Consider the following 12,030-nt stretch of genomic DNA (forward strand, 5'->3'; position numbering starts at 1 on the left):
CCATTCAGCCATCACCCATCCACCTGTTCGTCTGTCCATCCATTCATCCAACCATTCTTCCATCATCTATCCATTCACATGTTCATCCTTCCATCATCCATCCACCCATCTATTCATACATCCATCCAATATCCATCCATCCTTCTATCATCCATCCTTTCACCCATCCATCCACTCACCTATTCTTCCATCCATGCATCATTCATCCATCCACCCACCAATCTATTAATCCATCCCTCCGTTCATCTGTCCATTTGTTTATCCATACATTCATCTATCCACCATCTATCCTCCACACATCCATACATTATCTACTCACCCATACATACACACATCATTCCAACCATGCACCCACCCATCCATCCATCAATCTGTCCATCCATCCATCCAAGCATTCTTCTATCTCCACACCCATCCATCCATCCATGTGTCTATACATCTGCTCATCCATTCATCCATCCGTCTACTCATTCCTAAGCCACTGCTGAACACCGCTTGTGTGCCTGTTCCCTCCCTCCAACTGGTTCCCTCACATCATCCCACAGTGGCCAGCATCTTCTTCCTGAGGGCAGAGGTGTGGCCCCTCACAGTGCCTAGCACCTGCTGGTATACAGCACATGCTCAAAGAATGGGACCACTCAGTTAACACACAGAAGAACTTGCTCCAAGTGACACGTGGTACATCTCCTTACAAAATGAACCTATCATAGCGGCTGTTTTCAGAAGCTTTCCCAAACACAGTGTGATCTGGAACAAATTGTGAAGCTCACGAGCCTGGTGAAGCTTTCATTATTGAGCACCTGCTGTATACCTCCTGGAGCTGAGGAGAAGGATCGAGCTCATGGCCAAGAGGGGACCAGGCCCACCCACACACACTGTTGATGTGTGGCCCTGAGCTGCGGCAGGGATGTGGCAACGCAGAAAGGAACCAGGTGATAGGTTCCCAGCAATCTGGGGGCCACGGAGACTGTTTGAGTACGGGGGGTAGGCTAGGGATATCCCTGGTGGTAGGATTCACAGGTGTCGGGCTTCTGGGCTGCAGCTGCTCAATCACCTCCTGGCACTCAGGTGCATCAGTTCATCGTCCTCATGCCAGTGGTGGGGCAGCCCTAATGCACAGGTCTGAAAAATGCTCAGGTTTACCTGCAGTGTGTGAGAGGAAGGAGGCTGGCAAAGGTGGGTGTGGCCACCTCACCAGGTGTGGGTCTTGAGGGAACTTCTGCCTCCTTCCAGGTGGCACAGAATGTGGTCCTGTACACAGGCGACTCCAACCTGGGGTGGAGCTGTTTGAGGCAGCTGGAGACATCTTCTTCAATGGGGCCTGGGAGCGGAAGAAAGCCATGTCCTTCTACCAGGTGAGCTGGCCTGTGGGCTGATGTGGGTGGGCCTTGGCGGGGCACCTGGAGGGCTGAGGCACAAGTGTGGCAGGGCAGAGGCCTCCCACCTGCAGGCAGGGCTACCCATGCACATGCTTAGTTTCCCAGTGGTCTCACCAGGAATGATATTGACCGTGCCCCTTCCCAGGACAAACGCTTGGGTGTGGACATGACAGTGGCTCTACCCTTTGCACCTGATGATCTCAAGCAACCATGAGTGGAAAGTCCTGTCCTAATCTTCCAGATGAGGAAGCTGAGGCTCAGAGAGTCACAGAGACATGACAAAGGACACACAGCATGTCAGTGGGAGACCCAGGGCCAGGGCCCAGATCTGCATGCACCCCGAAACGGGGACGGCTTCTCCCTTCCTCTGAGTTCACGGTGTGGCTCAGCTCTGGGCACAGACAAATGTGGTGTTTTTAGAGCAGAGAGGAGTGCTGGCTCCCCCCAGTCAGACCCCCGGTGCACAGGGTGGGAGAGGCTGGTCTGAGGCTGCCAGGTGTAGCTGGATGGGCCTCAGATGACTCTTCAGCCCCCAACTTGGGTGTCTGAACCGTGCGTTATCCCAGAGCACAGAGCTCTGTGGAGGTGCACGGGTAACTGGGGCGTGGGAAGCTCCAAGCACATGTTTGAGCTCTGAGGAGGGCGCTGGGCAAGGTGGGTGCTGCGGGAAGCCTGACCCCACCTGCCTGTGTGGTAGGGGTCCTGCCCCTGGCAGTGACTACGGGCAACTACAAGGTGAGCCGCAGCTGTACAACAAGCCGGTGGCACTGCTGGCAATGCTGGAGGAGCCCCAGAAGGGCTTGGAATTTGCCCACATGGCCCTAGCTGTCAGCATCACTCTGGGTAAGTCCCCTGAGCGCCCGCCCTGCCAGGACCCACACTTTGCCAGAGCCGAGCCTCCATGTCTGCAGGGCAGGAGCTGAAACAGCTGCTGGATTTTCCCGGTCTCCTGTCCAGGCAGGCAGATCTGCCCAGCTGGCTTCCCTGTCTGGCCGTGGGGCACAGCCCGAGGTCTCTCACATAGCGCAGAACTCCCTGCCTGGCTGAGCTCTGCTTCCTCTGTCTCTTCCCGCTGCTGATCACAAGGGCCGCCCAGTGTGCCCTCTGCCTTCCAGACATGCCAGGCATCTCGGTCCCTGTGCCAGGCCGACTGGCACATTCCCTTTGTCTTGTGCCCTTTCCACCCTCATCAACCACACAACTCTCTGACTGATGAAATCCCAGTTCCCCTTCCAGTAGCCTGCCCCTTAAGGCCGGGCATCCCCTGGTGCTGTGCCAGGTCGTCTGTCCTCCTCCAGAGACAGGGAACCCTGGGCAGGCCGCATGCCCCAGCGCCTTGTGCCCTGGGGCCCAGTACAGAGTAGGTGTGCAGCTGTGTGGGAATGCATTGAATGCAGGCTCCACAGCACTCGCCCTGCAAAGGGGAGGACATCGGAGACAGCCTAGCTGGGTTTGCGCAACTGTGGGGGGACCTGGACCTCAGGCACGCAGTGACTCCCCAAGATAAGAGGCTCTGATCGTGACACACCCAGGAGGAGTCGGATGTCACGTCTGTGGGTTGCATGGAGCCGGGGTGCCCGGGAGCACCTGGACTGCATGGCTTTTGGGCTCCGCTGGTTAAAACCAGTGAGCAAAGGCAGGTGGCTATGTGTAGGAACAGAGCTGGGCCATCCAAGCCCGACTTTCCCAAAGCCTCACAGTAGACAGGGGCAGGCCTTATTAGTTCTGCTTTACAGATGGGAAAGTGAGTCTGGGAACCCGGAAGGGACTGGCCAGAGCTGCCCAGGTGACCGCAGGTGCCTGGAGGCAAGCCAGGTGCTGCCCGGGGTCTGTATACCTGCTCCTGAGGTGCCTGTGCCTGACTGCCCCAGGGAGCCACGTCCTCACACCTGCCCCTTTGGCCTCCACCCCAGGGGACCGGCTGAACGAGCACGTGGCCTACTACCGGCTGGCCGCCCTGCACCACCGGCTGGGCCATGGCACGCTGGCGGAGCACTTCTACCTCAAGGCCCTGTAGCTCTGCAACTCGCCGCTGGAGTTCGACGAGGAGACCCTCTACTCCGTGAAGATGTACCTGGTGCTCGGTGACATCATCGTCTACGACCTGAAACTTGGCTGAAGGTTGGTGGGGAGGGACAGGGCTGAAGGTGAGTGGGGAGGGGCAGGGCTCTGGGTGATCCCGGCCCCCTTGGAGTGGGATCTCCACAGACCCCAGGGGTCTGGGTTCCAGCCTTCCTTAGGAATGGCCCAGTGGCTTCCCTGGAGCTCTGCACCCAGCTGGAGGAGCCGGCAAGGTTAGCAGATACAACCCAGCTCGCAAGCTGGCCAGGCCCCACCCTCAAGAACTCAGTCTCAACCAGGGAGGCTGACACATGAGCGGGCAATGGTGGCCTCTGGGTAAAGAACGGGGATTGTAGTCCGGGGGACCCTCCTGGAGGAGGTGACACCAAACTGAGTCTTGACAGTCAAGTGTCAAGTTACATTTAACAAAGAAAACAGGGTCGAGAGAAGGACATTTTGGAGGATAGCATCATCCTCACATTGAATCAACGTTGCAAGATCCAACCCAAATCACGGTGCCTCCTCTAGGAAGCCTGCCCAGGGTGCCAGCCTGCCCAGGATGCCAGCCTGCACTGAGCAACTCCTTCCTGGAGTTCCGAGACACCTGGAACCTTCACATCACCCAGGAAGGGTGGGGTGGGACCGGCGTCTTACCATCGGGTTCACAGACAAGGGAACCCCAGCTCATGGCAGGTGCAGTGGGGCGGGGTCCCAGCCAGCCAGGCTGAGACCTTGCTGGGTCAGGTCTGTCTCGAGGGGAGGTGCTGTGCTCCCTCTGCCTCCAGCCCTGCAGGGGTAGAGAGCTGGGACTGGCAGACTCAGACCTGGGGTGTCTCCACCCTCTGCCCAGCAGGTACCCGCCCCTCCTCCGCATCGCACCGGCACCGTGTCAGTGCTCCTTATAGGCTGAGGGGCCAGGGCGCTCCAGTGCAGGGACCGAGATCTTGGGGACCTTAGAGCAACAAGAGGAGCTGGGGCAGCCGTAAGACCCCGGCCCATATCCCTCACCACAGGCCTGGGGCTGCCCGAGAGGCTTCCGCCCAATGCTGGCGACACCTGGTGGTCAGAAGCGGTCCCTGTGGCCTCCCAAGTCCCAGCCAGACAGGGAGGTGCCAGGTGTCAGGCCCAGAGGGACGCTGCTCACTGCTCAGGGGTTCGCCTGGGACCAAGGGACGGGCCTCCCAGAAGTGGCCCTTTATCTCTCTTGGTTAAGCCTGCCGCCCACTCTGCCTGCCCAGGAGGAAGGAAACAGCCAAGTAGTACCTGAGAGGCCAAACTCCATAGTTGGGGTCGAGGGGCAGAGGCCTCCTTCACCTCCTTCTCGTGCACAGCCCTCTGGGCCTCATCGTGATGGTGCTGTCAGCCCAGGCCAGCTTCCCACAGGGAGGCCCCCTTGGAATTCCCCAAGGGCGGCTGTCTTTCCAAGGCCACACCCTCCTCCTTGTATAGGAGGCTCTGGACCCAGGGCCCAGAGGAGTGGGAGAGAAAGCTGGGCTGGATGGGGCCTGGAAGGCTGGCGGAGAGGCAGGAGTAAATGGGCATCCTTGCCAATTACCTCTAAAATGGGGTCCCCTTTAGTCTCCACGTGAGAGTCAGCCCTGGAATAGGGTGGATTAGGTGTGTCCTGGCTCAGCCTGCCACTCACTAGCTGCTGCACACACTACAGGCACATGGAAATGCACACGCAAATGCACACAGACACAGGCACACGCACATACAGGCGCACACACACAGGCACAGGTGCACACACAACCACATACACAGGTACACATGCACAGGCACACACAGGCGCACACACAGGCGCACAAACACGCACAGGCACACGCAGAGACATGCACTTTGGCTGGCTGCTTCCTGTTTAGTTGGGATGCCCCACCCCTTCAGGAAGCCCTTGCCTCCCACCCCTGGCTGAGTCAGAGGCCTCCTGGGCCCCCCACAGGCTCCTGAGCTTCCCTCTGCCACAGCCCGGGCCACCTTTGTGGTCAGTGTTCAGTCCCAGGTCCCTCAGACTGGGAGCAAGGATATTAGGCTCAGCCATGCACCCAGCACAGAGTCCAGTGTTTGGCTGGGCCGGGGGGCATTGGATGAGCGGCGGCGGTGACTCGGGGCCTTCTCACGCCCCTGCTCCGTGTGTGGGGCGGGGCAGTGTGGGAATGGACTGCTGCATCTTGGACTTTGTCCTTGGCCCTGGGAGCCGTCTTGAAGAGGGACAGGCCAGGGTCTTAGAGAGGTCCCTTGGGTGTCCCCATGTGGAGGAGGCACCTGGGGAGAAGCCGGCGGGGAGATGGGAGGGTCAAGATGGAGGTCTGGGAGGCAGCATCCCAACCCAGGGATGGTGAGTTTGAGCCAAAGATGCATTGAAAATGGGAGTGGATGTCTGGGGAGTCACACTCTGTCAATATTTTAGGGAACATTGCCAGGAAGGACACCTGTGAGATGGTTTTGTACCTGGCCTGGCCCGTGGAGGGCCTGGAAATGGTCAGCATGGACAGGGGCCAGAGGGAAGCCTGGGTCACTCAACACTGTGCCCCTGCTGTGGCTTGGAGCCAGGGATCCCGCATGGAACTCTCAGAGCAGGCAGGATCTGCCCTGACCTCAGCCCATGGGGAAAGCAGCCACTGCCTGCAGAGAGGGTGGGACTGGGGCAAGAGGCTTGGGGTGAGTGGAGTATAGGGATAGTCAGGAAGGCTTCCAGAGGTTTCAGGGTTGTCCCCACCTCCTGCAGCTGAGACCACAGCAGTGTCACAGGCTTCGGGGCTCATGGGGTGAGCCAGCATTGGCTGGACATGTGGAATGACTTGGAGATGGGAGCAGCCTCTGGGAAGACAGGCTCCGAGTCCCCCTTTTGCTGAGCATGGCCTGTCCCCTTCAGGAACGGTTTGATGCAGCCGGGTACTATCAGCTGGTACTGGCAGCCACCGTGGACCTGGGCAACAAGAAGGGCACAGATGAAGACCTACACGCGGCTGGCCAGCATCTCCCACAACTTCCTCCTGGACTGCGAGAAGTCGCTCTTCTTCTATTAGAAGGCCAGGACCTTCACCACAGTGCTCAATGTCTACAAGGTCAACCTGCCTCCTCTGCCACTCTGCGGGTGGGCCCCCTGGTTGGCCCCAGCCACCCTCGCTGAGGACAGCATCCGACGGAGTGGGTTTTGTGCAAAGAGGATGGTTTCCTGCCTCTCCTGGTGTCTCCCGTGGCTCATTTTCTGGGAAATGGAGGCATGAAAGCAGGGTTCAAATAGCAGTAAATGTTTTTTTGCAATAACATACTGAAGTCCCTGGGGCATCCTTCCCTGTGTGCTTCCTGGGCGGTGTCTAGGGGCCAGCTCCTTCCCTGGTGGCAGCTCTCTGATCTTGGGGATGAGAAGGACCCTGAGTCCAACAGACCTGGGCCAGGTCACCATGAGCCTCGGTTTCCTTGGCGGCCAGAGGGGAGATGGTGGTAGAACTCCCTGGGCAGCTCCCTGCTCTCTCTGCTCAGAGCTTTTGCTGTAGGTCTCGTGCTGCCCTTGCCTTTATCCTTCAGGCCACTGTGCCCGCATGTAGGGGCTGCTAGTGCCCCTGTTCGCCATTGAAGAAACAGAGGCACAGAGAGGTTCGGTGTCTCGCCCACCGTCACACAGCAGGTAGGGGTGGAGACACAGAGCCTAGTATACTGACCACCACACCACCCTGCCAGCTTGCTGCCAGGAAGGTGTCCCCCATTAGGACCCAAGGTCAGCCCCTGGACCTCTCTTGTGGTGTCAGGAGAGCCACAGGCTAGTGAGGGTGGCCCCAGGGATCCCTCACTCAGTGTCCTCTGCTCCCAGACTTGGTTGGGCCGAGCCTGGCCAGTCCCACCTCTGGCCACCGGTCAGCCCTGCGGGAAGTGAGATGCACGGATCTCCGCCTGTGTAGACGCTGCTACCCAGTATTGAAAGCCTTATCTGGGCTGCCCCCTATGGCGTCCCCACAGGCCCCCTCCCCTTCCGGCCCCCGGCCCTCATCCCAATCCCTGGAATCCCACCTTTTCCTTCTTGGAATCTCTTGGCCCCAGGGAACACAGCTCACACGGTCTCTTTGCCAGTTTCCGGCAAGGAATCCGAGGTTCAGAGACTGTGCGTGTCCCACGTGATCTCACATACACTGCACTCTCCCAGGCCCCTCTTTTAAACACTTTAAATGAGGTGACTTTCACATCGCATGCAATTAACTATTTCAACGCGAATAATGCGGTGGCATTTGTGCACTCACAGTCCTGTGCAACCACTCACGCCATGTAGTTTCAAAACGTGTTCATCTCCCCAGAAGAAACCTGCCATCCTCACTAAGCAGTTACCCCTCCTTGGTATCCCCCAAGCCCCTTGTTTAATGGAAGGGGAAACTGAGGCCCAGAGAGAGACTTGCCAGTGGGTGGAGCTCTGATTATAAGGAATCAGGCACCTATCTGCTGCTTCAGTCCTGGGTTGGTTTTCCACTCAGCAGAGGTGACAGAGCCAGGAGGTTCTGGGACCCCATGCTTGCAGCCAGAGCTCTGCCCCGAGCTTCCCCACCAGGGGGCAGCAGAGAGCTTTCCAGAACCGGCCATGGGGCTGGCGGGAAGCAGCGGGTCAGAGCTGCTGACAAACCTTACGTGGACGCCAGATCGCTGTCTCCGTGGGTTGGGCTTGGGAATTGGAGAGGAGGCCGCATCATTGGAAACATGAAGACAGCATGGCCTGCCTGGAGGAGCGGGAAGCGCCGTCACATTTACTAAGGACACAGATCTCCTGCCCACTGGGACGGGCATGCAGCCACTCTTCTAGGGGTGGGGCCTGTAGGTCCAGGTTGCTCTCTGCCCCCGACCTGCCTCAGAGTCCAGGGCCTTGGAACTGTGCCTCCCCATCTCCACCCACCCTGGCTGGTGCCATGACAAGACTGGATCCTGGGATCCTGTTCCTCTTGGGCAGCAGAGACTGGGGAACCAGGGGAGATGATGGGTCTTCAAGCCCCACATTCAAACCCCAGCCCACCACGCACAGTCTGGGGGTTTAGGGTGAGGGAGTTGATGTCTCTGAGCCCCAGTTTTGTCACCAGTAAAATGAAGCCGACATACTGGGGCAGAGTGCCAGCCCCAGGGCTAACAGAGGTCTGTTCCCTACTGACAATACCTCTTACTCCTAGGAACAGCTCCAACAACCACACACTAGGGAACACTCAACCCAGGCCAACTTGTCAGAGGCACGTGAGCCAGAGCGACTCCATCTTGAATGGAGGCTGGGTAAAGGGAGGATGAGACCTGCTAGGCCGCCTTCCCAGGAGGCTAGGCATTCTTAGTCACAGGATGAGATAGGAGGTCGGCACAAGATACAGCTCATAAAGACCTTGCTGATAAAGCAGGTTGCAGTAAAGTCGGCCAAAGCTCACCAAACCCAAGATGGCCATGAGAGTGACCTGTGATTGTCCTCACGGCTCATTATGTGCTAATTCTAATGCTTTAGCTGCCACAAGACACTCCCACCAGCGCCACGACAGTTTACAGATGCCATGGCAACATCTGGAGGTTCCCTACGTGGTCTCAGAAGGGAGAGCAGAAACTCTCAGTTCTGGAAATTTCCCACCCCTTTCCTGGAACACTCATGAATAGTCCAACCCTTGTTTAGCGTATGATCAAGAAATAACCATGAAAATGGGCAACTAGCAGCCTTTGGGGCCACTCTGCCTATGGAGCAGCCATTCTTCTTTTTTTTTTTTTTTTTTGAGATGGAGTCTCGCTCTGTTGGCAGAACTGGAATGCAGTGGCATGATCCTGGCTCACTACAACCTGTACCTCCTGGGTTCAAGCGATTCTCCTGCCTCAGCCTTCCTAGTAGCTGGGATTTCAGACACCTGCCACCACGCCCAGTTAATTTTTTGTATTTTGGTGGCGACAGGGCTTTGCCATGTTGGACGAGGCTGGTCTCGAACTTCTCACCTCAGGTGATCCACCTGCCTCGGCATCCCAAAGTTATAGGATTACAGGAGTGAGCCACTGCGCCCGGTCAGAGTAGCAATTCTTTTATTCTTTTTCTTTCCTAATAACCTTGCTTTCACTTTATGGACTCGCCCCGAATTCTGTCTTCTGTGAGATCCAAGAAACCTCTCTTGGGGTCTGGATGGGAACCGCTTTTCAGTAACAAACTTGCTTAACCTCTCAGACCCTTCGTCTCTTCATCTGTAACCAAAGACAAAGCCTCCCCGGAGGTTCCAAAAGTGTGCAGAGAACGCATGGGAAACGAGGGGCACAGAGTTGGTGTGCAGAACCAGTATCACAGACTGGGTGTGAAGCCACTGTCATACTGGAAGTAATATCACGCTCTCCCCCACAAGTTATGAGGAACAGTATCACAGGGGGGTGTGTACCTTCTCCAGTAGTGGGAGTAGTATCATCTCTTCCTTTAGATGACAGGAACGATGTCACAGGTTGGGTGTACATCCCGTGTGTTTTTGGAAGCAATGTTATTCTCTCTTCTTGTAGGTTTTAGGATTCATATCACAGGCGGGGTGTACACCCCTTGTTATATTGGATGGAGTCTCATCCTATTTCAACCTGTATCTTTAGAACAATATCCCATGGGGGTTGCATATCACTTCAGTATTGGTAGTAATACCATCCTCTCCTTTCCTGGATATGAGAAACAGTATCAGAGGAGGGGTGTACACCCCTTGCAATGTTGGTAGTAATATCATCTCTCGCCTGTGGTTAAGGACAAAATCCCACGGTGGCTGTATGGTTCCTACTTTATTGGGAGTAATATCATCCATTCACCCCCTGGATATCAGGAACCATATCGCAGAAGAGTTGTCCAACCCTTTCGACATTGTCAGCCATGTCATCTTCTTCCCGCCTGGATATTAGGAACGATACCCCAGGGTTGGGGGCGGTGTGCACCCACTGCGATCTCGAAAGTAAACTGAGCCTCTTTCCCGCTCGATATTAGGAACTACATCACAGGCGACTGTACACTTCTTGCCATATTGGGAGTCTTATCATCCTCTCCTATCTTGGATATTATGAAAAATATTACAAACGAGGTGTATACCCGCTGAGATATTGAGAGTAATATTACGCTGTCCTCTTCGGGATATTAGGAACAATATCACAGGAGGTGTGTACAACCCCTGCGATATTGGGAGAAATATCATTCTCTCCCCTTGAATATAAGAAACAGTATCACAGGAGGATGTACCCCCCGTGATACTGGGAGTCATATCATGTTATTTGGAACAATAGCACAGTGGGTGTGTAAAACCCCTGCCATATTACCACTAGTATTACCTTCTCCATCCCAGGATATAAGGAACAATATCACAAGGGGATGTACACCCCTGTGATATTGGGGATAATATGTGCCTCTCCCCGGCTGGCTATTAGTAATATCTTCCTCTCCCCGGCTGGGTGTGAGGGAAAATATCACAGTGGAGGTCCACGCCCCTTGCGATATTGGGAGTAACATCATCCTCTCGCACTCTGGATAGAAGAAACAAGAAGACCGAAAGGATGAACACACACTGCGGTAATTTCATTAATGTCATCCTCTACCCCCTGGTTATTAGGAAAAACAGCATAGAGGAGTGGACACTTTCTGCGATATTGGGAGTAATTTCATCTTCTCCTCGCCGGATATCAGGAATGTCTATTAATAATTAATATTAATAAATATGATAAAAATTAATACTAATCAATGACATTAATAATGACAATAAAGACACTAAATATTAATACTAATTAAAAATGTTAATGATTAGTATTAATAATTAATATTAACACTATTAATAATAAAATGATATCAATTAATGTTATTTAAATCAACACTAAGTGATGCTGACAATAAAACAATTAATATTAAGAATTAATCATAATAAATGTCAATTATTAACAATGAATTTTTGGCATCCATCATCTATTTAAAATAATTATCAATATTAATGGTAAAATATTGATAGTATTAATAATTATTACAATCGATTCTTGATGTTTAATAATTAATAATATCATTGTTCCCTGAGCAATACACTGGAGGTGTACACCGGTCTGTGAAAGAGTTCATTATTTCCAGAGGGGAAGACGATACTACTCACAATATCCAAAACAGGCCGTGAGTCCACCATGGCTCCCAATAACCAAGGGGGGGAAGGGGTGGCTATGGGTCCCCACCTCGTGGGGGGTGGCTCACCCCCCTGTGAGGTGGCTCCCAATAGCCAAGGTGGGGAGAGGGGATGGCTGTCGGTCCCCACCTCGCGGGGGCTGGCTCACCCACCTTGTCACAGCCCCTGCTTTTGACAAGGGCATTCCAAAGCTAATCTGAAAAACTAGTCCAGGCCATGATCGGTGGGGGTCGGAATTGCCTCATCACCCCACCTCCCTTCTGGAATTAGAACTTAGACTCTTAGTCTGATGGGAAACATTTACAATCTATTCTCTCCGAAGCTACCTGGGGGATTCCCTCCACATGACAAAGCCTTGCTCTCCACAACCCCTTATCTGACAACTCTCTCGACCATCTGTCAATCAGGAAATTTTTGAATCTATCTATGACCTGGACACCCCTGCTTCCAGTTGTCCCACCTTTCCAGACCAAACCAATGTA

The 12,030-nt window shown here is 54.7% G+C and overlaps 2 protein-coding genes and 1 pseudogene across 2 annotated transcripts in view; 2 read left to right on the top strand and 1 right to left on the bottom strand.

The window, feature by feature from the left end:
- LOC117095273 overlaps positions 1-12,030 on the top strand; it is a 1,129,150-nt pseudogene that overhangs the window by 560,770 nt on the left and 556,350 nt on the right.
- Positions 1-12,030, bottom strand: part of LOC117094238 (SH3 domain and tetratricopeptide repeat-containing protein 1-like) — a 409,070-nt gene that overhangs the window by 254,378 nt on the left and 142,662 nt on the right. The window lies entirely within an intron of this gene.
- The window catches only part of LOC117095267 (SH3 domain and tetratricopeptide repeat-containing protein 1-like), a 74,886-nt gene continuing 63,700 nt past the window's right edge, over positions 845-12,030 (top strand). The window contains exons 1-3 of the mRNA XM_033232073.1: positions 845-932; positions 1,234-1,355; positions 2,095-2,222. Coding sequence (XP_033087964.1) covers positions 882-932; positions 1,234-1,355; positions 2,095-2,222 — 301 coding nt within the window. The 5' untranslated portion in view covers positions 845-881. The remainder of the gene's footprint in view (positions 933-1,233; positions 1,356-2,094; positions 2,223-12,030) is intronic.

The sequence above is a fragment of the Trachypithecus francoisi genome, unplaced genomic scaffold (genome assembly GCF_009764315.1).
Source record: "Trachypithecus francoisi isolate TF-2019V2 unplaced genomic scaffold, Tfra_2.0 Lachesis_group13, whole genome shotgun sequence".
NCBI classification, from domain to species: Eukaryota; Metazoa; Chordata; class Mammalia; order Primates; family Cercopithecidae; genus Trachypithecus; species Trachypithecus francoisi.